This window comes from Manis javanica, chromosome 1, assembly GCF_040802235.1.
Source record: "Manis javanica isolate MJ-LG chromosome 1, MJ_LKY, whole genome shotgun sequence".
Lineage (NCBI taxonomy): Eukaryota > Metazoa > Chordata > Mammalia > Pholidota > Manidae > Manis > Manis javanica.
The window spans coordinates 166,808,540-166,834,934 of NC_133156.1; the positions used below are offsets into that span (position 1 = coordinate 166,808,540).

Consider the following 26,395-nt stretch of genomic DNA (forward strand, 5'->3'; position numbering starts at 1 on the left):
ATAAACTTAATTTTACTTATCAAATGCCATTACATTTGGAGATGAAATAAAACAAGCTTTTTAAAAATGTGCACAAAAAGTACCTCCATGCTGGCAAAACAGTTACCATTTTGGTTGTGTTTTCAGTCTCTCTCAGAATTAGAACTTGACAGCTGGAAAAGGCCTCAGATCATCTTACAGGTGAGAAAATGGAGAAACAGGAAGGCTTCAGCGGCCCCAGTCCCACAGGCCAGAGTGCGAGCCTCTCTTCATTTGCTTCCCTTTCCTCTGGATCCTTGGGGTCAGAGGGAGAGAGGTGCTGCACGTCAAAACTTGAAATATACTTTTTATGCTTTAGTTTTCCTTCGCTACTTCATTTTGTATGACTTTGTTGTCTTTCATTCCAGCCTCCAAATTCTATCTCTACATAAATAGTCATAATTCTGATATTTAATTTGATAAGTAGAGATTTCCATGGGGCAGAGTGGAGTCCAGAGAGTTAGTGACAGTGTCAATTTTTTTTTAACACTACTGAAAACATTCAATAAACTTTATCTTTAAAAAAAATTTGAGTATTAATGTATCTGTTTCCAAAGAATTATTAGACAGTCTATTAAAAGGATGAACAAGTTGGCCTTTTCAGTATGAAATTGCTTTTTAAATAATTTATTACTATAAAATGCATTTGTGGATTTCAAGTTTGTAATGGAGAACTACCTTGTATTGGGCCAGCCTTCCCCACAGATAACAATTCTAGACAAAGTTAAAATAACAACTACTTGAAGACATTTGAGAAAAAGGGAGACAGTGGAAGGGACTCAACATTTAGATAAAGGGACCTGCACTGGATGAATTTCCCATTCTTAGGGCCTTTACACTGATAGCAGCCCCACAGTTCTAAGTGGGAAGATTAAATCCAGATATAAAACCTGCTATTTTACTTGCTGAGCTAGAAGGCAGAGATTAGAAGAAATACAGCAGCTAGAAAAGTAAAAGAATTGCCAAACCAAAAGAATGAACCAACGGTTAAGCGCCACATTCTGTGTGTAAAGACCCAAATCCCTGGCTCACCTTGAACTGTGCATGTATGGAGTATATTCTATTCAACCCATCTAAGGCTAAAAGGGTGGAACTGAGACTTCTGCTAACATAGGAGACGAAGTTTGGCTTGAGTCCAACCAAGTAAACTACCTGCTTAATAAAAAATGTGGATGTGGCATCAGAAAAATGGAAGACTGAGAGCCTCTGAAAATCTGTTCTGTCATGGAAACAATGAAAAAACTTATAAAAACTTTTAAAATTAACCTTTCCTGAACTCTGGAAATTAACCAGTCTTGCAGCAACCTAAGGAGTACTTAACTCAAGAAAAATTCCTGAATTCAGTAAGCACTAAGTTTTGTGGTGTTTAACTTCTCTCACTTCCCTACTTGGTTCCCCAGCTCAGCAGTAGCTATAAAATTAAGGGCCCACATTACCAGTACTGCAGGGAACAGAATGGAGCTAGAGATCTTTCAAAGCCTCATTTCCAATGAATTGTCATTTGATTTGTTTAGTGGTTCCTTGGAAGTCCCCACTAGGAAAATTTGTCTTTATTTGACCTGGGTCAGAGTTTGCCCAGTGTTAAAAGCCTCTTCCTTGCGGATATTTGTTAGAAACATTTGCAGTGAAGTGTTTCAATGTTGCAGCTGTCTGAGGCAATACAGAGCAATGGAGACAAACAGTAGACTGACCAAAAACCCTACATGGAGAAACTAAAGAAGGGATGACGTAGGGACAAATGAAAATCTCCAACATTACTGGGAATCTAAGGGCTCTATGCATACTCAGCAAAGACTGTAAGCTGGAAGTGAGGGCTAAAGCAGAAATGTAAACCAGCTGGATGAGTGTTGAGGATGTGTCTTTCCATACATGGGAGCACCTTGACAAAGCCTGGGAGATTTACTGGTTCCGAGAGTTTAAGGAAATTTCTGTCCAAAAATTAGCTGACCGCAAAATAGTTGAGTAGAGACTTCAGTGGACGCTTTCACTCTGGGATCAAGAACAGAACAAACATGTGCACTCTCACTATTTCTATTCAACACTGAACTGGAGCTTCTAGCCAAGAAATCTGACCAGAAATTAGAAAGGAAGAAGTAAAAGTATCTTGAGTCACATTATTATATGATTTTATACATAGAAAAGTTGAAGGAGTCCACTAAAAATGTATTAGAATTAATAGAGTGAAGAGGGTTGCAGGATATAAGATCAATATACAAAAATTAATCATATTTCTTTGCACTTACAATGAGCAATTTGAAAATGAAATTTAAAAAATATTCTAATGATAACATCAAAAAGAATAACATACTTAGGAATAAGTCTGATAAAAGAAAACTTGTACACTGAAAACTATAAAACATTGTAATAATGTCAACATTATTTTAAATAATAAATAAGATATAAGTAAATTGAAAGAACTTGCCTCATCAGAAGTGTTCACATTGTTAAGATTGCAGTATTTCCAAAACAACTACAGATTCAATATGATGCCTTTCAGAATCCCAGATTAATTCTTTGCAGAAATTGAAAAGCTGATCCTAAAATTTGTGTGGAAGTTCAGGGGACCCAGAATATCCAAAATAATCTTGAAAAATAAGTAGGAGGATTCACATTTCTCAACACCAAAATTTACTATAAAGCAACTGTAATAAGACAATATGGTACTGTTACAGACATATTGATAATGGAATAAAATTGGGAACCCAGAAATAAACTCCAACATTTATGGCCAACTGATTTTCAACAAGGGTTCCAAGAACATTCAATGGGGAAAGAATAGTACCTTCAACAAATGGTGCTAGGACGACTGGAGAGGCATATGCAAGAGTGAAATTGGATTCTTACCTCACAACATACACAAAAGTTGAAGTGGATCAGAGACCTAAATGTTAAAGCACAAGGTATAAAATAATTATAAGAAAACATATGGATAAATCTTCACACATTTGGTTTTAGCAAAGGATTCTTAGATATTGTTAAGCTGGAGGAAGGAAAAACAAGGACATGCAAACAGAACAGAGAGATACCAAAAAAGGAGGACAGACCAGACCCCAGGGTCCGTGCCTTATATGGAAAGGGGACAGCTTTTCCTGAATTCCATCCTTCTGATATGCCAACTAAGACCTGGATGTCAGCCTCCTCCCTCTTGGAAGGAAAAAAAAGTTTCTAGTTGTCTATTATGTCACCTTTAGTCAATCATACCTCTCCACGCCCCCTAGGATGGCTTGCCCACTCCTCCCCCTCCTAACCCGTTATAAGCCCCCCACCTCCCTGACCGGGTGTGACTTCCCCGGCCTGTAATACCCAGACCGGAAAACATCACCCAGGAATTGTGTTCAAATAAACTACCTGGCCCTTTGTTGCCTCTCTTTGCCTGCTTATTTCAGCTAGAATTTCTCTTACAGATATGACACCAAAAAATATGAGGAATGAAAGAAAAAAACATAAATTGGACTTCATCAAAATCTAAAACTTTCACCATCAAGAGTGAAAAGTCAACCCACAAAATGGGAGAAAATACTTACAAATCATATATCTAATAAGGGATTTATATCTCAGTGATATAAAGGATTATTTTGCCAAACCATAGCTAGAGAAACTAAGGTTAGAAAATATCAAGTAGATTTTCTGTAAAAAAATATTAGTTAAAAATAAAAAATTTTTCCAACTCAATAAGAAAACAAATAACCCAGCCAAAAAATATGAATAGGCATTTCTGCAAGGAAGATACAAAATTAGCCAATAAACATATAGAAAATGCTCTGCCTCATTAGTCAGCAAGGAAATGCAAATTACAACAAAATGCAACTTTATACCCATTAAAATGGCTATAATAATATTTGTATTCATTGTGAAAAAGAAAAACAACTAGCATTGCTTAGGATATAAATAAATGGGAACCCTTGTTAACTTCTGGCAGGAATGTAAAATGGTACAGTCATTTTAGAAAACAGTTTGGCAGCTCACCAAATGATTAAAGAGTTACTATATGCCTCAGCAATTACACTCTTAGGCATATACCCAAGAGATATGAAAATGTGTTCACAGAAAAACTTGTACACAAATGTTTATAGCAGAATTATTCATAATAGCCAAAAATGGGGAAAAAAACAATTGTCCTTCGACTGACAAAGAAATAAATTTAATAGCTATGTCCATACAATGGAATATTATTCAACTATAAAAAGTAATGAACATTAAAGATGGCGGCATGAGAGGTGAGACAGAGGCTTCCTCTTAAAACCGCATATAATATGAAAATATAATTAATACAACTAATCCTGAAAGAGTAACAGGAAAGAGGACTGCACCAGACTGCATACACCTAGAGAAAAGAGCAGACCTCACTGAAAAGAGTAACATACCAAAGCTGTGGCCCAGTGGGACCCAAGCCCTTCCCCCACCCCAGCTCACCGCCAGGAGGAAGAGAAACTGAGCAGGGAGGGAGTGGAGGCCTGGGACTGCTGAATACCTAACTCCGGAGATCTGCTCTGGGAGCACAAACCTACATTTCATGGTGCTTTCATGAAACTCTCGTGATTATGGGGTTAGAAAGCTAAGACAGGCAGAATTCCTGGACAGACTGAGATTCCAGCCACTTGTGGAAAACAGGGATCCATATCCGGCAGCTCTGGGACAAAAGCTTATACCTGTGTGCTGGCTGAGTGGTTCAGGCAGTGGGGACAGGCATAGCAGCACAGAAGCCGGAAACAGCTCTTTCCTCCCCCCAGGCACCAGTACCACTCCCCTCCCACACCAGACCTTGCTTCAGGAGCTGAGCAGCTCCAGAGAGTAGAGCTTCTGGACACTAGAGGGCGCCATACACAAATATGAAATGCCAAAGGAACCTGGTTCAGAGTAAAATTAATGTAACTCCTGAGAAAGGTGCCATGGACCTCATGACTGTTCCTGAAAGGGAGTTCAAAATAAAAATCATTAACATGCTAATGGAGGTAAGGCAAGATATTTCAAGAACTCAGGAACAAATTTAGGTCAGGGATCCAATTGTTGAAGAGCACAATGAAGGATATTAAAAGCAGATTGGATATGGTGAGGGAGATGATAAATGAAATAGAAACTAGAGAAGAGGAATACCAAGAAGCTGAGGCACAGAGAGAAAAAAGGATCTCTAAGAATGAAAGAATATTGAGAGAACCGTGTGACCAATTCAAACAGAACAATATTTGCATTATAGGGGTACCAGAAGAAGAAGAGAGAGAGAAAGGGATAGAAAGTGTCTTTGAGGAGGTAGTTGCTGAAAACTTACCCAATCTGGGGAAGGAGATAGTCTCTCAGGCCATGGAGGTCCACAGATCTCCCAGTACAAGGGACCCAAGGAAGACAACACCAAGACATATAGTAATTAAAATGGCAAAGATCAAGGATAAGGACAGACTATTAAAAGCAGCCAGATAGGGAAGTAAGATCACATACAAAGGAAAACCCATCAAGCTAACATCAGACTTCTCAGCAGAAACCCTACAGGCCAGAAGGAAGTGGCATGATGTATTTAATGCAATGAAGCAGAAGGGCCTGGAACAAAGATTACTTTATCTGGCAAGATTATCATTTAAATTTGAAGGAGGGATTAAACAATTTCCAGATAAGCAAAAGCTGAGAGAATTAACCTCCCACAAAGCATCTCTGTAGTCTATTTTGGAGGGAGTGGTATACACGAAAGTGTTCCTAAGGTTGAATAGCTGTCACCAGAGGTAATAAAACCACAGCAAAGAAAGTAGAACACCTAATTACCAAGCAAATGCAAAATTAGATTAACTATCCCCAAAGTCAATCAAGGGATAGACAAAGAGTACAGAATATGATACCTAATATATAATGAATGGAGGAGGAAGAAAAAGGAGGAGAAAAATAGAATAACCTTTAGATTCTGTTTGTAACAGCATATTAAATGAGTTAAGTTAGACTCTAAGATAGTAAGGAAGTTACCTTGAACCTTTGGTAACCATGAATCTAATGTCTGTGGTGACAATAAGTACATACCTATTGATAATCACCCTAAATGTAAATGAACTGAATGCACCAATCAAAAGGCATAGAATCACTGAATGGATAAAAACACAAGACCCATCTATATGCTGCCTACAAGAGACTCACTTTAAACCCAAAGACATACACAGACTAAAAGTGAAGGGATGGAAAAAGATATTTCATGCAACTAACAGAAAAAAGCAGGAGTTGCAGTACTTGTATCAGACAAAATAGACTTCAAAACAAAGAAATTCACAAGATATAAAGAAAGACATTACATAATGACAAAGGGGTCAATCTAACAAGATGATATAACCATTATAAATATCTATGCTTCAAACACAGGAGCACATATATATGTGAAACAAATACTAACAAAATTAAAAGGGGAACTAGAATGCAATGCATTCATTCTAGTAGACTTCAACACTCCACTCACTCTGAAGGAAAGATCAACCAGATATAAGATAAGTAAGGAGACAGAGACACTGAACAACAGAATAGAACAGATGGACCTAACAGACATCTACAGAACCCTCCACCCAAAAACAGCAGAATACACATTCTTCTCAAGTGCACATGGAACACTTTCAAGAATAGATCATATACTAGGCCACAAAAAGAGCCTCAGTAAATTCAAAAAAATTGAAATTGTACCAGTTTCACACACCACAAAGGTGTGAAACTAGAAATAAATTACCCAAAGAAAATGAAAAATCCCACAAACACATGGAGGCTTCACAACATGCTCCTAAATAACCAATGGACCAATGACCAAATAAAAACAGAGATCAAGCAATATATGGAGACAAATGAAAACCATAACTCAATACCGCAAAATCTATGGAATGCAGCCAAGGCTGTGCTAAGAGGAAAGTATATTGCAATACAGGCCTACCTCAAGAAAGAAAAACAATCCCATTTAAGCAGTCTAAACTCACATTAATGAAACTAGAAAAAGAACAAATGAGGCCCAAAGTCAGTAGTAGGAGGAACATAATAAAGATTAGAGCAGAAATAAAATTGAGAAGAATCAATGAAAGCAAGAGCTGGTTCTTCAAGAAAATAAACAAAATAGATAAAGCCCCAGCCAGACTTATCAAGAAAAAAAGAGAGTCTACACATATAAGCAGAATCAGAAATTAGAAAGGAAAAATCACTATGGACACCACAGAAATACAAAGAATTATTAGAGAATTCTATGAAAAAGTATATGGTAACAAACTGGATAAACTAGAAGAAATGGACAACTTTCTAGAAAAATACAACCTTCCAAGACTGACCCAGGAAGAAACAGAAAATCTGAACACATCAATTACCAGCAACGAAATTGAACTGGTAATCAAAAAACTACCTAGGAACAAAATGCCTGTACCAGATGGTGTCACCGCTAAGTTTTATCAAACATTTAGTGAAGACCTAATACCCATCCTCCTTAAAGTTTTCCAAAGAGTAGAAGAAAGCAGAATACTTCCAAACTCATTCTATGAGTCCAGCATCACTCTAATACCAAAACCAGGCAGACACCACAAAAAAAAATTACAGACCAATATCCCTGATGAACATCAATACAAAGTACTCAACAAAATATTAACAAACCGAATTCAAAAATACATAAAAAATATCATCCACCATGATCAAGTAGGATTTATCCCAGGGATGCAAGGATGGTACAACATTCGAAAGTCCATCAACATCATCCACCACATCAACAAAAAGAAGGACAAAAACCACATGATCATCTTCATAGATGCTGAAAAACCATTTGACAAAATTCAACATCCTTTCATGATAAAAACTCTTAACAAAATGGGTATAGAGGGCAAGTACCTCAGCATAATAAAGGCCATATATGACAAACCCACTACCAACATCGTACTTAACAGTGAGAAGCTGAAAGCTTTTCCTTTAATATTGGGAATAAGACAAGGATGCCCACTTTTCCCACTTCTATTCAACATAGTACTGGAGGTCCTAGCCATGGCAATCAGACAACACAAAGAAATAAAAGGCATCTGGATTGGCAAGGAAGAAGTTAAACTGTCCCTATTTGCAGATGACATGATATTGTACATTAAAACCCCTAAAGAATCTACTCCAAAACTGCTAGATCTAATATCTGAATTCAGCAAAATTGCAGGATACAAAATTAATACCTAGAAATCTGTGGCATTCCTATACACTAACAATGAACTAGCAGAAAGAGAAATCAGGAAAACAATTCCATTCACAACTGCATCAAAAAGAATAAAATACCTAGGAATAAACCTAACCAAGGAAGTGAAAGACCTATACTCTGAAAACTACAAGACGCTCATGAGAGAAATTAAAGTAGATAACAATAAATGGAAACACATCCCGTGCTCATGGATAGGAAGAATTAATATTGTCAAAATGGCCATCCTGCCTAAAGCAATCTACAGATTCAGTGCAATTCCTATCAAAATACCAACAGCATTCTTCAATGAACTAGAGAAAATCATTCTAAAATTCATATGGAACCACAAAAGACCTCAAATAGTCAAAGCAATTCTGAGAACCAAGAATAAAACTGGGGGGATTATGCTCCCCAACTTCAAGCTCTACTACAAAACCCCAGTAATCAAGACAATTTGATACTGGCACAAAAACAGATCCATAGACCAATGGAACAGACTAGAGAACCCTGATATAAACCCAACTATATATGGTCAATTAATGTATGATAAAGGAGCCATGGATATACAATGGGGAAATGACAGCCTCTTCAACAGCTGGTGTTGGCAAAACTGGACTGCTACATGCAAGCGAATGAAACTGGATTATTGTTTAACTCCATACACAAAAGTAAACTCGAAATGCATTAAAGACTTGAATGTAAGTCAGGAAACCTTAAAACTGTTAGAAGACAACATAGGCAAACATCTCCTGAATATAAGTGTGAGCAACTTCTTCCTGAACACATCTCCTCAAGGAAGGGAAACAAAAGCATAAATGAACTCATGGGACTACATCAAACTAAAAAGTCTCTCTACAGCAAAGGACACCATCAACAGAACAAAAAGGCATCCTACAGTATGGGAGCATATATTTGTAAATGACATATCCGACAAGGGGTTAACATCCAAAACATATAAAGAACTTATATGCCTCAATACTCAAAAAGCAAATAACCCGATTAACAAATGAGCAGAGGATATGAAGAGACAGTTCTCCAAAGAAGAAATTCAGATGGCCAACAGACACATGAAAAGATACTCCACATCACTAATCATCAGGGAAATGCAAATTAAAACCACAATGAGACATCCCCTCACACCAGTAAGGATGGCCAGCATCAAAAGACTAAGAACAACAAATGCTGGCGAGGATGGGAGAAAGGGGAACCCTCCTACGCTGCTGGTGGGAATGTAAGCTAGTTCAACCATTGTGGAAAGAAATATGGAGGTTCCTCAATAAACTAAAAATAGAAATACCATTTGACCCAGGAATCACACTCCTTGGAATTTACCCAGAGAATACAACTTCTCAGATGCAAAAAGACATATGCACCCCTATGTTTATTGCAGCACTTTTTACAATAGCCAAGATATGGAAGCAACCTAAGTGTCCATCAGTAGATGAATGGATAAAGAAGAGGTGGTACATATACACAATGGAATACTATTCAGCCATAAGAAAGAAACAAATCCTACCATTTGCAGCAACATGGATGGAGCTAGAGGGTATTATGCTCAGTGAAATAAACCAGGTGGAGAAAGACAAATGCCAAATGATTTCCCTCATTTGTGGAGTATAACAATGAAGCAAAAATGAAGGAACAAAATGGCAGCAGACTCAGAGACTCCAAGAAGGAACTAGTGGTTACCAAAGGCAAGGGGTTTGACAGGGTGGGTGGGGAGGGAGGGATATGGGCATTGAGGGGTATTATGTTTAGTACACATGGTGTGGGGTATCACGGGGGGAATCACAGAGAAGGGACATAGTGGATCTCTGGCAACTTGGGGCACTGATGGACAGTGACTGCATTGGGGTATGGGTGGAGGCTTGATAATGTGGGTAAATGTAGTGACCACATTGTTTTTTCATGTGAAACCTTCATAAGAGTGTGTATCAATCATACCTTAATATAAAAAAAAGTAATGAAGTACTGATACATGCTACAACATAGGTGAGCCTTGAAAACATGCTCATGAAAGAAGACAGTCACAAAAAGCCACATATTGTGTGATTTTATTTTTACAAAATGTCCAGAATGGACAAATCCGTAAGACAGAAAACAGATTAGTTGTTGCCAAGTATTGAGATTAAGGAATAGGGAATGACTGTTAATGGGTATAGGGTTTCTTTTCAGGGTAATGAAAATGTTCTGGAATTAGTGATAGCTACATAATTTTGTTAGTATACAAAAAAACCCATTGTACCCTTTAATGTGGTAAATTTTATGGTGTGTGATTTATATCTCAAGTGAAAAATGATATTCAGAATAACATAACAGAATAAGGAGTGTATGCAAGATAGTCACTGTCCTTGGATACAACCCAAAATAACTACATGCACCAGTAAATCAGAAAAAAATTGTCCAAAGTCAGAAGATAATCAATGATTACTGCCCTTGAGAGGACAAGGATTTAAAAACAGCAATTATAACTATACTCAAGGGTGTAAAGGGAAAAAGTCCTATAATAAATGAACAAATAGGAAATATCAACAGAAATTTTTTAAACAAAGTACAATAAAAAAGAAAATTATAGAACAGAATCATAAACTATGTGATAAAAAATTCACTCGATGGTCTTAATTGCAGATCAAAGTAATAGAGTCCATGAACTTGAAACCAGACAAATTGAAAATATCCAATCTTGACTATATAAAGAAGAAACAAAAAATAAAAAATAACAGTAACTCAGGAACATATGGGGAAATATTAAAAGTTCTAACATGAAATTAGAGTTCCAAAGGAGAGGACAGAGAGAAATGGAGTTCCAAAAGGAGTGGAGAGAGAAAATTTTTTGATTAAATAGTGGCCAAACTCCCCAAACTTGGTGAAGGAGAAACATTTTATAGATTCAAGAATGTATTTGAACACCAAGCAGAATAAATGTGGAGAAGACCATACCTAGGCATGTTTTACCTTCAGAAATACAAGATACAAATGAAATACTGAAACCATCTAGAGGAAACAACACATTACACACACAAAAAAAAAATGACAGAAATAAATCTGACCAGTTATCATAAAGAATGGATGACAGAAAACAAGTCAGTGACATCTTCAAATTGCTGAATGTTAAAAATAAAAAAGTTAACCCAGAATTCTATATCTAGCACAAATATCCTTCAAGAACAAAGTCAAAATAAAGACATTTTCAGATGAATTATATGTAAGAGAATTTGTTGCCACAAACCTACCATACAAAACATGCTAATGGAAGTCCTCAAGCTGAGGGCAGTTGAATCTTCAAAAAGAAGTGAAGAGTATCAGAAATTGTACACACATAAATATAAAAGAGTACTTTTGCTATGAATTTGTTTAAAACACCTATCACTATTTAAAGCAAATATTAAAATACCACATTGTGGGATTTATGACATATGTAGATGTAATATCTGCGACAATTTATTACATAAATGACAGGACTTGATAAGTGGCCCATTTGGTTGCAATCTTCTTACATTTTACATGATGTACATAACATTAACTGTAAGGAGACTGTTATGAAGGATGAATATTGTGATCAACAGCAAACACTAAAAAATTACAACAGTAATGCAAAGAGGTATAGCTATAAAGCCAAGAGATAAATCAAAATGAAGTTTTCATTATTTAGTCAATTAATCTAAAAGAGAGCAGGAGAGGAAGAAAAGAGGAATGAAAAGCAGAGGGGAACAAAATTAAACAACCCAGGTAAGTAGCCCAGGGTTCAAGGAAAAAAATTCTGGGGGAAATTAAAAGGCATCTTAAGCTGGATAAAAATGAAATCACTATATATCAAGGTTTGTGGGATGTAGCTAAAGCAAAACTTAGAGACCGTTATATAACTTTAAATACTTGCAATTGGAAAGAAGAACGGCATAAAATCAATGACCCACACTTCCACCTAAAAAGTAGAAAAAGAAGAACAGAGTAAACCCAAAGAAATTGAAAGGAAGAAAATAATAAAGTATTAACTGTATCTTCTATATTTTTGAGTCTCTGGCATCTGGGGCCTTGCTGATGCTCAGTGAAAGAAGCAAGATAAGCAGGTTTAGGATTGGATAGTCTGAATAATTTCAGTAGATGTGTCTACTAAACCTAAGTGTCCATCAGTAGATGAATGGATAAAGAAGAGGTGGTATATACACACAATGGAATACTATTCAGCCATTGTATTCGAATAACAAATGAGCAGAGGATATGAAGACCTCCCCATCCAGGGTTAGCCAATCCCTAGAGACAGTAAATGACTTGTGTTTGAGCTGCAAGCCAACCAATTTCATGTCCACACTACCTGCCTCCTTTTATTGGGCTTCTCTAGTCTGGGGTAAGATGCCCCTGCCCTAATGACATCCGGGCTACATGCCAAACAGCTAGGGACCACCCCATGGGCCAGAGCCCACTGAAATTATTTAGACTATCCAATCCTAAACCTGCTTACCTTGCTTCCCAAAAAAACCACCATAAAGTCTCCTACTTGCAGTTCCTCCCTTTCTACCTGCTCATCTCGCCTTATGCTCTTTCAGGGGGTCCTGCATGGTGGGCTGTCTCCTGTTGCTAGGGACCATGAGTATAATAAAAAGTTCCTTTGTGGCAACTATTTTCATGCCTGCGTGTCTTACTATACCTGGTTTAGACAAATCCTGGGAACCAGTAAACAGATAAAGATAAGAGCAGAAACCAGTGACATTTAAACAAACAATAGAGAAAATTAATAAAGCCAGAAGTTTGTTCTTTGAAAAGATAAACAAAATTGATAAATGTCTACTCATACTAATCAAGAAAAAAGCATGAATTAACAATATCAAGAACAAAAGAGGGGCTTTTACTATATATTCCATAGATACTAAAAAGACAAGAAGAGAAGTCCTACAGGTATTAAAAAGTAATAAGAAAAGAATATTATTTTATGCTCTTAAATTTGAAAAATTAGGTAAAATGGGAAAACTTCCTTGAAAACTATAATTGACTGTAATTGACATAAGATGAAATTTAAAAATCAAAATTTACATGCACATACATTTATCTTTTTGAGATACTTTTAGACTCACACTAGAGCTGCCCAATTAGCCAGGTTCCCTCACCCTTTTCATATAGCATCCCCTTTGTATATAACATCTTATATGACCATAGACCATTTATCAAAGCATAGAATCTAACCTTGGTACAATACTATTAACTAAAGCATTTATGCAAATTTCACCAGTTTTCCCACTAGTGTTATTTTTCTGGTCTAGGAACCACTCCAGGATCTCAAGTTGCATTTAGTTATTATGTCTTCTTTGTCTCCCCCAGTTTGTGGCAGGTCCTCAGTTTTCCCTGATTTCTCATGGCCTTGACACTTTTGAAACCCACTCCTCAGGTCACTTTGTAGAATGTTTCTCAGTTTGGGTTTATCTCTTTTTTTCCTCATAATTAGATTGACCTTATGCATCTGTACTAAGAATATCACACAAGTGATGCTCCCTTCTCTGTGCCTCATATTGGAGGGTACATGATGTTGATGTTGCTATGTCTCATTGGTCCACTGTAAATTTAATTCCCTTTGTAATATTTATAAATATTTTGGGGGAGATACTTTGAGACTGTGCTAAAATCCTGTTTCTGCTTAAACTTTCACCCACTACCTTTAGAATTCAGTAGCGAATCTTGCCTGCAGCAATGATCACTGTAGTTCTAAAGGTGGTGTTTCTATTTTTTACATTTTCCTACATTTATTGATTATAATTTTTTTATAAGGAAGAGTTGTTGCTTTCCTCCCTTTTGAAGATCTATTCAAGTATTTATTTATATCAGCATGGGCTCTTAGATTTGGCTTCCACTCAAAGCAAAAGGAATCCAAAGGCCAGTGACTTTGCCAAATAGACTATATGTGCAAACAAGACATCTGTAGGTGAGGCACAGTTCAAGGAAATCATCAAGGAAGTGAGCTCTCTCTACCTCTTCTCTTCTTTAACCTCCATCCTAAGGATTCTTGTCCTCATGGTGATGGGATGGCTGCTGCACCTCCAAGCATTGGGTCCCTGCTCCAGGCAGGAGGAAGAAGAATACACACCAACTGAGTTTGTTCCTTTCTATCAAGAAAACTGGCTTTCTTGGAAGCCCCGTCCAGTAGACTTCACTTACATCTTGATAGCCAGAACTAGGTCACACAGCCTCCTCTAACTGCAAGGGAGTCTGAAAAGATAGTGGTGCGGGTATTTTTAACTAGATATATTACAGCGCTGAATAAAAATCAGACTGTGTTGGTAAGGGAGATGATTGGATTTTGGGAAGTCAGTATCCCCCCAAGAGACTGTGTGTGCATGTGTGCCCATGCTCATGCCCAGTCCTGATCACATGGATAGTTCATGTCATTTTCTATTAGAGACATAATTCTAGAGGAGTCCTGATTCAGGCTAATATCCTGGACTTTGCTCCCAAGACCCTTTGAGGGTGCTTTGGGGTGGTGGTGGTGACATTTAGACTCACAGATCGATGAGGGCATGAAGGAGGGAACAAGAGAGAAGCAGCGTGAATGAGCCAGGTTCAGCCACAGAGAAGCCACGACAGCCAAAGGGGCAAGCAGCACGGTGTGAGGCACCGTGAGGACCTGAGCGGTCCTCCCGGGCAGCCCTGGAATGGTTGTTTCAGACTGGGGCCTGCTTCTGATGGGGTCTAAAACAGTTTTACAGCAAATCTTCCTGTCCCATTTTGCATTCCTACATAACACGGGGAACATGGCATATCAGAGATAGCACTTGCTCCAGGAGAAGGCAACTGATTCTGCCAAGAACTAAATAAATTTTCTTTTGACCTGTAGACCCTTACCAATCCCTTGATATTCCAGAATATTCTCTTGAACACTAAATATAGAGGAAACAGAAAAAACAATACAGAGAATAGGCCCAGTTTATTAAGTCAAAGGTTAATTTTTGGAGCCCTGAATATAGGGCACTTGGCTTTTTTTTCACAATCTGTCTGCTTTTAGACAGTCTTGACAGGTTCTGGGCTGCAGAGGGTGGGCCTTGATTACTGCAGATCAAGTGCAGTTTAGGACAGAGAACGACGGGACAGTAGAACATTAGAAGGTTAATTAAGAACAGACACCAAAGCACTAAACAGAAGGCATCCATAAGACAAGAGCTGCAAATGGAAATTACTAAGTAGGAAAAAATATCCTGTTGAAACTTAGAAATCTTGGAAAGTAAAGAAAGAAAGAAAAAAGAAAAAAACAGAACAGGAAAAAAAAGCTTTCTTCCTGTAAATAAAATTCCTAAAATCCTATGTTCATGTATTTAAGTAAAGGTGGGATAAGGTTGAAGGTAGGCTGTCCTGGAAACAGTGCTGGTCTATGAGGACCTTGGGAACTGGGTTTGCACTTGGGCAAGTCATTTAACCATGCCTGGGAAAAGCTGTATGAATCGACAGAGAGGACATGAGAAGAAAACAGAAGGCTGGCTGACATGTCTCTGCCAATCTCTGGTTCCCAGCCCAAAGCCAGAACAGGGCTGAGGGGCTTGGCCTTCCAGGCGAGGTCACCATGTAAAAGCCGTTAGGATGAAACACAGATTAAACAGATTAAACATGGCCACACCGACCAGAACCAAACCTTGAGTGGGCTGGGAGGGCCAGTGCAGAGGGGGGCCCTGGCTCTGGCATAGGCAGCAGACACCTGAGAGGTTGAAGCAGAAACCCACTTTGTCCAGGCTGCCCTGCACTGGCCACTGCTGCCTGCTCCCCTCCACCCGGGCCGTAAGAAGCAGGGCTCTGCTCGGGTCTCTCTTGAAGATGTTTAGCCAGGAATGTAAGATGGGGCTCCACCTGCCCTGCTGTGCTGCCTCCGCAGGACGGTGGAGAGAAGCGCGGGAGGACTTCCCGGTAGTGAGGCCGGTCTGTCCTCGCCCGTGGTTTCCAGGGGCCTCCAGCCTCCCTTTCTGCCTCCCAGTGGAAAACAGCTCCTGTTCTGAGAGGCTCCACTGCTTGAGCTCCGAGTGGGCTCTGCTTAGTGAACGGCAGAAAAGGAAAAATGGGCCTGTCCAGACTGGGTGTGCACCGTGGCACCTGCAGCTCTGCCTTGTGAAAGCATCCTTCCAGGGAGGAGGTACACGACGTTTCCCCGGGAGTGGGCCGAGGCCATGCGGTTCCTCCCTCAGCCCGTTGGCGCGGAGCTTCAGGCTGCGGGGTCTGCCTCCCCAGCGGTGCTGCCCTCCCGGCTTGAGCGAAGCATGAGGCGCCTCCCTCCATGTTAGGTTGCCTTTCTCCTTGCTTGGCGACTGGCGGCTGTAAGTTGGGCAGACCACAGATTCTTGGTCGCCGTGCATGTGTGTCCCTGTACCCCACCAGCATTAATAAAAGGCCACTGGTCCTCTTGGATGGAGCCCATCTCTTGGCCAAACAGGTCCTGAGCTCCAATGAAGCAGACGCAGGCGTCTGTGGGGACAGATGTGACTCAGCTCGCCTCTCTGCCCCTTGTGGCTGGGGCAGGTGAGGGAAGTGTCCCCGGAGGGGCAAGGGGACGCCGGAGGATGCCCTCGGCCGGCCCTTCGGGGAGCGGCAGTCGGCGCGCCCTCGGGCGCATTCCTGGCCGGGCGGCCCCCCCTCCGCCCGCGTCCAGGGGCTGGCGCCTCCCCGCCCTCCCGTGACGCTGGAGGCCACGGGGATCAGGTCGGCGCGCCGCGCACCTGGCCCCGGACGGCGCCTCGCGGGCGTGGCGGCCGGGCTGCGCTCCAGGGCCCCCGCCTCCCTCCCGGAGCCGCCCGGGCCGCGCGCCCTGCGCTTGCACCCTGACGGGAGGCTGCGCCATCAGCGCCGACGGCGACATTCGCAGGGCCGGCGGAGTGACGTCCTGTCCCCGGGCACAGAGGCTGCGATCGGCAAGATGGGGCCCAGCCGTTCCCACGCGCTCCTACTGCTGCTACTCCTCGCCTGTCCCGGGTCGCGGGCCTCCCAGGTCGGTGCCCCTCCAGCTCCCCCTGTGCCACTGGCAGCGCCGGAGGACCTGCCCTGGTCACATTACACGCGGGGACTGGTGGGCGGGGGTGGGTGGGAGCTCGAGGGCTTCCCGGGCCGCGGAGGGGCGAGGGACCGCCGCTCTGGTCCCCGATGCCGCGCGCCGGGCGCCTGGGAAGGACCCGGGCTGCGCCCACCGAGCAGCTCTCAGAGCGGGGACCGAGCTCCGCGTGAGCGTCGGGGCTGGGAAGAGTCCCCCGGGGTTCAGGAGCCGTGCGTCTCTGCCCGGCCTCCGCGGGAGCTCCTGCCACCCGGTTGGGATGGAGACAGCCCCACCCTCCACTCCAACACTTCAGCCTCTGCCTGGGGCGTCACTCCTGCCGCGGCCGCCGTCGAGCCGGCGCAGGGCCCCGCAGTTTGCGGCTCCGGGGAGGGCCCGCTGCGCGGCCTCGGCTCCGGGCTGTGTGCCTTCCCGCGTAAAGGCCGCCTGCTGCCTGGATGTCCTCTCCCCGCCGTTTGCGTGTGGTGGGTTCTCCCTGGATTGATTTATTTGGCCAGGTCCACGTTTATATGAACCAGTTAGAACTCGTAGTTAAAATTAGGATAAGAATGCAGATTAAAGTGCGTCTGCCCGAGGTAGAACTGGAATTGCCGAATTCGGAGCCAGCTGCTCTGGCCGCCAGAACCCCTGGGTCTATGAGGGCGCAGCCGCCACCCCAGTAGGGTCCACAGGGGCACCAGTAAGGGAGGCAGAAGGCGAGCCTGCGGGCTCCCTGAGCCCTGAGGGCTGACGGCCCAGCTCTTCAGGCCCTGGAAGCGGGGTTGCTGTCACCCCCGTTTTGCAGGTGAGGGAAGTGAGGCCCAGGGAGACTATGGCTACCCCAGTCCCACAGCCCGGAACGAATGGAGCAAATTTAGTCTCCTTGGGCTCCAAGTCTTACTCCTTCCCTCCAAACCCTCGTGCCTCGACTCACCTCCTGACCCAGGCAGGCACACCCATGGCCCCTGAGGAGCTCCTGGGGTGTGGAGGGGGTCCCAGGCAGGGAGAAGTCCGTTCAGATCAGACGTGGTGGTGTTAGTGGGGGTGTGGTGAGAGGCTTGCAGCAAGTTGCTCAGCCACCCGGGGAGCAGAGGCCTGGCCTGGGCCCAGGGGGCTGCCCACCAGAGCAAGGCGTCTCTCGCCCACTTAGCAGACTACAAAACAAGGTAAAGCAAAACAAAAGATCAGGCCCAGATGCAAGAAGGCGCATCCCCAGGTCAGCTCCCCAGCTGGGCCAGCAGAGGGGGTGGGGTGAACAGGGTGTGCAAGGAGATGCAGGGGAGCCCCACCCTGCCATTATGTGATTTTAGGGGGGCCATGCTGACTCTCCAGATTACTTGGAAAACACGTGAGACCTTGGCAGCTCTCTGATTCTTTCAGCCAGGCCAGGGCTTCTCTCAGGCTCTGTTCCTGGGAGATCTGGGTCCAATCCCTGCCTGCTGCATCCAGTCTTCCTCAAATTCCTTATCCTCTAAACCTTGGTTTCTTGACCTTGAAAGTGCCTGCCTCACTGGTTTTTGTGAGGGGCAAGGGAGGACAAGGGATTTTCCATAGGCGTTGGTGTCTAGTGAAACTGTCCTTCACCCAAAGTTGTATGTGACTGGGGAGTCTTCCCGCAGCCCCTTTCTGGGGGGGCTGGAGGGGTAAACTGTTCGGAAGGCCTCAGCAGCACTCTGTACCTGGCTCCTTCTCATCTTTCAGGTCTTTGCTCAAAGCCCCTCTTAGCAGAGCCCTGCCCAACCCTACTCTAAACAGGTCCCCTCGCTGCCCCTGTATGTTTCAGCCTTGGTCCTCTGAAGGCCTCTGGCATAGGCCTGACCACATCTGTGATGATCTGTTTCGGTAAGTAGAGTTTGTCTGTTGTCCCCACAGCAGAGCCCTAGAGGCCGGGACCACATCTGGGATTTCACCCAGAGACCAGCACATAGCAGGAGTCCAGAGGGACGAATGGAGGGTGGTCGTGCCGGTGCTGCTCTGAGCAGGACCGGGCTGGGCAGGCACTGGGTAGACCTTGGCTGCACATAGGTGACCCAAGGAGCTTCTGGAAATCCTGATGTCAGCCTCACTTCAGGGATTCTGACTTAGTTGCTCTGGGTTGGGGCTCAGGCATCTGTAGTTTTAAAATGTCCCTAGTGATTTTAATCGAACAGGTAGGTGCCTGAGACCCAGGGGAACCCCAGCTTTCAGAATTAAAGGCTGTGGACCTAAGAGAGGGCAGAGGGCAGAGTAGGTGAAGGACTGGACAGTGAGGACCTGAGATACACCTGGAGTTTATCTGATCCGGACGCAGTATGAGCCCAGGGCTCTTGAACCAAACAGGAAGCCCTTTTGGCTGGTGGAGGCTTGGCGAGTGTTTGGAGATTAAACTGTACCCCCGGGACTATCCCCTGCCACGAGGAAGATGGGCGGGCACCTGGCAACCGAAGGGCATCTAGGTCTCCTAGAGTGGCTGCGCTTGGCCCTGTCTGGGTCCTCTGTTTACCAGGAAACGGGCTTGCCTGTGGCAGTCCAAGGGAAGCGTGATGGGTGTGTGCGCATATGTGTATGTGGGTGCTGTGTCTGTGCTCCAGTGCCTGTGACGGTGACAGCCTTTGTGGCTGTTTAAACAACTGCATATGCGATGGTGTGTGTGTGTGAGTGCTGTGGTGTATCTTGGACTGCATGTGTGCGTGTGCAACAGGGTAGCTGGCTGCTTCCTGCCAGGCTCCTGCAAGAGCAGTGATCTCATGGGGACAGGGCCTCAATCTCCCTCCTGCGGTCTTACATGGCTTTCCACTTGTGTCCCTCTTGTCAGCACATCTGTCCTGAGTCATTTTGCATTTCTTAAAACTATTGCCCACTCTGTGGCCTTCCCATTGGAAAAGAAAGCGCTGCTGGGCAGACAAGAAAGTGAGAACATTTAACAACCCCCTGCACCTCTGCCTGTTTCCCACAGTGGCTCAGGGCCAGCAGGGCGTGCAGGTTCTTGGCGTCCTCCCCTCCTGTGGGGTGGGGGTACACTGGTGTTTCAGAAGGCTTCCCCAACCCAGACCACTCCTTGCAACCAGATGTCACAGGGATCCAAATTCCACCATTAGAGGTTCATTATTTTGGGTGCCTCCTCCTATTTGATATGCTGCTTTTTACAGTTTTATGAAAAAAATGTTTCCAGGAATTTAACCAGAGAACTACATTCTGTACATGGCAGTCACCACCACAGCCAGGATACAGAACAGTTCCACCACCCCAAAATCGATCTGTCTTTATCACTATAGTTCAGTCTTCTCTACAACATCATATAAATGGAATCAAAGAAAATACATAACCTTTTGAGCCTGGCTTTTAAAATTTTGCCTAATGCATTTAACATTGTTTTCCATGCTGTTCTGGTATGCAGGGTTCCTCTGCTAATACTATTACTGAGTAGTATTCCATTGTGTGGATGTAAGTCAGTTTGTTTATCAGTTCATCCATTGAACTGAATGATGCCTGTGGTGTCATTTCTAGTTTTCAGTGATTATGAATAGAGCTGCTATAAACATTCAGATACAGCTTTTTGTGTGAATGCGAATATTCATTTCTCTTGAGTAAATATCTAGGAGTGAGATTGCGGGTCATATGGTACATGTATGTTTAAGTTTGTAAGAAACTGCCAGACTGCATTCCATATTAAGTAGGATCATTTTACATTCCCAGCAGCAATGCATAATAGACCCGGTTTCTCTGCCTCCTCACTGGCCCTTAACACTGTCAGGTTTGTTTGTTTCCAAGTCATTCTAACAGGTATGTAGTGGTAGCTCACTGTGGTTATAATTTCCATTTCCTTAATAACTAATAATGTTGGGAATCTTTTCATGTGCTTAATTTGCCATGAGTAGTCTGACAGGTGAAGTGTCTGTTTAAACCTTCTGCCCATTAAAAAAATAGATTGTATTCTTACTGTTAAGTTTTGAGTGTTCTTCATATGTTCTAAATACAAGTCCTTTTTCAGATGCGTGAATTACAGATATTTCCTCCCAGTCTGTAGCTTGTCTTAACAGCAACTTTCCCAGAGCAAAGGTTTCAAATTTCATCCAATTGATCAGTTTTTTATTTTTATGGATCATGTTTTTGGTGTCAGGTCTAAGAACGCTATGCTGACTCCGGGTCATGAAAAATTTCTTCGGTGTTTTCTTCTGAATTTTTTATAGTTTTGCATTTTCACATTGAGATCTATCCATTTTGAATTAATTTTTGTATAATTTTGTGTGAGGTTTCTAGTACAGCCTAAGGCATTAATAATACTGTAATAACTTTGTATGGAGGCAGATCGTAACTACTCTTATTGCAGTGAGCATTTCATAATACATACAATTATTGAATTGCTATGCTATACATCTAAAACTAGTATGATATTGTATGTCAACTATATTTTAACAAAAAAATTTTTTCAAGTGTGAGGTTTATGCTGAGGAGGATCACTTTTTGCTTATAGATTTCCAGTTGTTCCAACACCATTTGTCAAAAAGACTGTTAAACTTCCATCAAATTGCCTTAGCAACTTTGTCAAAAATCAATTTATCATACACATAAGAGTCTATTCCTGCAAATAACACACTATCTTGATTACTGTAACTTTATAATCAGGTAGATTTTAAGATCTCATTAGTCTTCTTCAAAATTGTTCTGGCTCTTCTAGTTTCTTTGCCTTTTCATTAAAAGTTTAGAATCAGCTTGTTTATGTCTAGAAAAAACCCTACTAGAATTTTGATTGGGACTGCATTAACTATCAATCAATAAATCGATTAGGAGTGTATTTGCATCTTAACACCACCGAGTCTTCTAATCTGTGAACACAGTATATCTTTCCATTTATTTAGCTCTTCTTTGATTTCTTTCATCACCATTTTTTAGCTTTCAACCTAAACGTGCTTTATTATATTTATACCTATATATTACATGTTTTGGAGCTCTTTTAAATGGTATTTAAAATTTTTTTTCTGTTCCACTGGTATATTCCTAGTATATGGAAATCTAATGGACTTTTCTGTGTTTATGTGGTATCCTATGACATTGTGGAACTCACTTGTTAGTTGGAAGGAATTTTTTTTGTAGATTTTTTCATACTTTTTTTTTATAAACAATCATCTCATCTGTGAATAGAGGCAGTTTTATTCCTTCCTTTCTAATCTATGGGTCATTTGTTTATTTATTTAGCCTTATTGCACCAACTAAAACCTCAAGTACTATGTGAACAGGAGAGTGGAATCCTTGCTTTGTTCTAGAATTTAGGAAGAAAGCATTCAGTTTTGTAAACATTAAGTGTCATGCTTAGCTGTGGGTTTTTCATAGATGTCATTTGCCAGGTTAAGGTTGCCTTTGAGTCATAGTGTGATAGAATATTTATTAAGAATGGATGATGAATTTTGTCACATGCTTTTTCTGCCTCGATTGATATGACCCTGTTTTTCCTTCAGTCTATTAATAAGGTGGATGACCTTTACTGAATTTCTAATTTTGAAGCCAGCCTTGCATTCTCAGATAAATTCTAATTGATCATTGTGATGTCTTACATATCTTCTGTAATTCTGGATTCCAGTTGCTAATATTTTCTGAGAATTGTTGGACCTGTGTTCATGAGGGATATTGGTGTGCAGCATGGTCAGCAAACTATGGCCCACGGGCCACATCTAAGCCACTGCTGGGCAAGTCTGGCTGGGTCCGTTCATTTGCACATCTCTACAGCTGCTTTTTGCACTGTAACTGCCGAGTCGTATACTTGCAACAGAGACCATATGGGCTCCAAAGATGAAAATATTTACTCTCTGGGCCTCCACATCTAAGGTTTGCTAACTCCTGGTCTATAGTTTGCTTCTACTATCTTTGCCTGGTTTTGTTATCAGGGTAATGCTGGCTTCGTAAAATGAGCTATGAAGTGCTCCCTTCTCTTGTGTCTTCTGGAAGAGATTGTGTAGAATTGTGTGTCAGTTCTTGAAATGTTTGGTAGAGTTTATCAGTGAAACCATGCATGCCTGGAGATTTTTTTCTGGAAGGTTTTTAAGCCATGAGTTACATTTCTTTGACAGATACAGAGCTATTCAGGTTAGCTTTTTTTCTTGGGGTGATTTTTTATAGTTGGTGGCTTTCAGGAAATTGGTCTGTAGTCCCCTCTCACTTGGGGTGACTGCTTTTAAATGTACCGTGGAGATTATTCCACATTCCTAAACAACCGATCTGTAATGACAGAGGAATACTTTGTTCCATTGCTCACTGCAGGGCCAAATAGTCTACCATGATTAACTTGCTTTCTCGTGTAACTCTTCGGTTTTCCAGAAGTTTTTTCCCTCTTGCCCCATCTGTCATCTACATAAGCACAATTGTTTGCAAAAGCTCTTTCCTATTCCATGTTCTGTCTGTTACTTTCCCCTGGAGCCCGTACTCCCTGGTCCTGCTGACCCTGACTTTGGCTCCCTGCTCTCCTGAGCTGGAGTCTACATTTTCTAGATCATATGTCTTCCTCTTCTTTGGCTTCCTCCCTTGTTTTTCTGAATGCATCCTCAGGAAAATGATGTTTTAATCTTCTATTGTTAGACACTCCCAAATCACTTTCCTACTGTAAATATTACCCTTTCTTTACACTTTATTTAATTGAGGAATAACTGACATACAATATTATATTAGTTTTAGGTGTACAACATAATGATTTAATATTTGTATATATTGCACAAGTTTAGGCTTCTTAATCCCCTTTACCTCTCCCCCCAACCCTCTCCCATGTGGTGGTCACCAACCTGTTCTGTGTATCTGCGAGTCTGGGTTTTCTTTACACTGGACTTTTAAAGCATCAGGTGGTAGCACCGCTGTCCCACGCTGCAGATGGGGCACCTGATGTGCCCAAGAAAGTGGCAGCTGAATCGTCATTTGGGAGCAAAACCAGAGGAAGACATGAAAGGGAGGTAGATGCACCCCGTCCACTGTCCCTTTGACTGAGTAGGGGTGAAGGAGGTGGCGAGGACTTGAGACCTGTTCCCTGGTCTGAGAATGAATGAGATGAAGAAGGGCAGGAAAATGAAACCCAGGGAGGCTGTCCCGGTGTCCCCAGGGCCCCAGGACTAGAAAAGCCTTGGGATGGTTGACAGAAATCCAGCAACCCAGCCATTGTCCCCATGGGTCAAGGGAGTGGCTGGTACTGTCCAGCTCAGTAACAGCAGGAGATGGCCATTCCTCCTGTGGCAGCCGCAATGGCTGGGTTGCTGGATTTCTGTCAACCAGCATGTTCATTCCCAGTGTGGAATGTCAGCTCAGCAATGTCAATAGATGCTAATTTGGGTCATTGCCTGGGGACTGCCTGGAGTCTGGGTTGAGATGGATTGCTGGACACCTCAGAGCTCAGCACGAGAGGATACAGTGATTGATTAGGGGTCTCTGCTGTGTATTTGCCTGCACAGCAGTAGGGATTTTTATACACCAGCCCCCTGTTACCCAAATATATGGAGATGAGCTGAAGCAACAGAGACATGTGAATCACCAGATCCAAAATGGGGATACAGTACCCCCCACTTTTCAAAAGTTCAAGTTATGCCACTCTGCTTTTACAAAAGACTTACATCAGTAACAGTTTTTGATAACTTAAAAGAAATCTGACAATGATTTTCACTTTTACTAAAAAAGTCAAAAAGCAAAAATGGCATTCCACATCTGTTTTGCCGCGGCTCTTACAGAGGCAGTGTGCACCCCAAGCTCCTACCTGGCACTCCCCTCAGCATCTTGGCATCCAGCTGCTAGAGCTTTGAGCTGGGTCTGGGAGCATTTGTACCATATCTCGAGTTACTGTGTGCATCCATTAGCAAGATGTGTCCTAAGGTATCAGAAAAGCCTGAGAGAGGTTATTTTTTGGGTCTGTGATCCTCACAAACTTGCACTTCTTCACTTTACACCCTTTTTTCTTATGAGAGGTTTCATAGGAACACTCTACTTTCAGACAGTGGGGAAAACAACTACTTGGTGCCTGCAGTGGCCCAGGTGGTGGGATCAGAACAGTGGAGGACCCTGCTTTTGGTTTTAGACATGCTGCTCTGAGTCTGGAGTTGGCAGACCAGGGTGGCAGTTTAAGCTGAGCTCAGCTGGGGGGTGCCGATCTGCCCCACACTCGGCTGGTCTGCCCCACACTCGGTTGGTCTGCCCCACACTCGACTGGTCTGCCCCACACTCGTCTGATCTGCCCCACAATCGGCTGGTCTGCCCCACACTCATCTGATCTGCCCCACGCTCGGCTGGTCTGCCCCATACTTGGCTGGTCTGGTCAGGGCTCCCCATCCATCTGTGGACAGCTGCCAGGCTAGCTGGGCTCATAGGTCCAGGGTGGCCTCACTTGGTACATCTCAGCTCTCCTCCGCAAAGCCTCTCATCCCCCAGGCTAGCCTGGGCTTCTCACCTGATAGATGCCAAGACTCAGCAGAGAGCACAAGACTGTGTCCTAAAATGAACCTGGATTTAGGGTTATCCAGATATGGTGAAGCCGACAGATGAGGAGATGACCTGCCCCCCATGGATGGGGCCAGCTGTGCCCCAGCTGGCCACAGGAGAGAATGGCAGGCAGAGGGAGAGGGAGGGAAACCTGAGAAAAGCCTTTATTGGGGTTTTTGAGAGAAGGAAGGGTGAGGGTAAAGGAGCTAACCAGGTTAAAATTGGCTAGTTTGACTAATTTTAGCAGGTGGCAGTATGGGGTCTCTCCTAGTTGGATGCCTGGCCCTAGGGCTAGTGGAATTGGGGGCTGGGTTGGAAGTGGGTGCTAGTGTCTCACAGCGTAAGAGCTATTGAGGCAAGGGGAGTGGCCCTTGGGTTGGGGTGAGCTGGTGGGGGCAGGCATACAGAGAGGGCGTTGAATGCTTTGCTGCCTCTGCAACTCGCCCCAAGAGGGGCCGTCTAGTCCAGGCCAACAAGTGCCAGATGGCAGCACATCGGATACAGGAACTAGACATGTGGTTAATACAGATCCAGACTTGGAACCGGTGCATCGCTTCCACTGCACTCTGTGGGCCAAAGCAGGTCACGAGGCCAGCCCAGGTCTCTGAGGTGGGAAAACACATTTCCCTCTTTATGGGAAAACCAGCTAAGTCTCCTCGCAAATTGTGTGCATGTGGACAGGGAGAAGGACTATGGCTGTTTCTGCAAACCTTCCATCACAGTGACCCAGAGATCTGCTCCCCAAAGGCACCTGTGTTTAGACAGATGGGTGGAGTCAGGGTGAGGGTGGGTGACAGAGGGGACTTCCTGCCATCAGG

At 42.9% G+C, this 26,395-nt stretch overlaps 1 protein-coding gene across 1 annotated transcript in view; it reads left to right on the top strand.

The window, feature by feature from the left end:
* The first annotated feature begins 16,688 nt into the window (after positions 1 to 16,688).
* The window catches only part of FBLN7 (fibulin 7), a 39,546-nt gene continuing 29,839 nt past the window's right edge, over positions 16,689 to 26,395 (top strand). Inside the window, exon 1 of the mRNA XM_017646824.3 lies at positions 16,689 to 17,114. Within this exon, the coding sequence (XP_017502313.1) occupies positions 17,043 to 17,114 (72 nt within the window). The 5' untranslated portion in view covers positions 16,689 to 17,042. The remainder of the gene's footprint in view (positions 17,115 to 26,395) is intronic.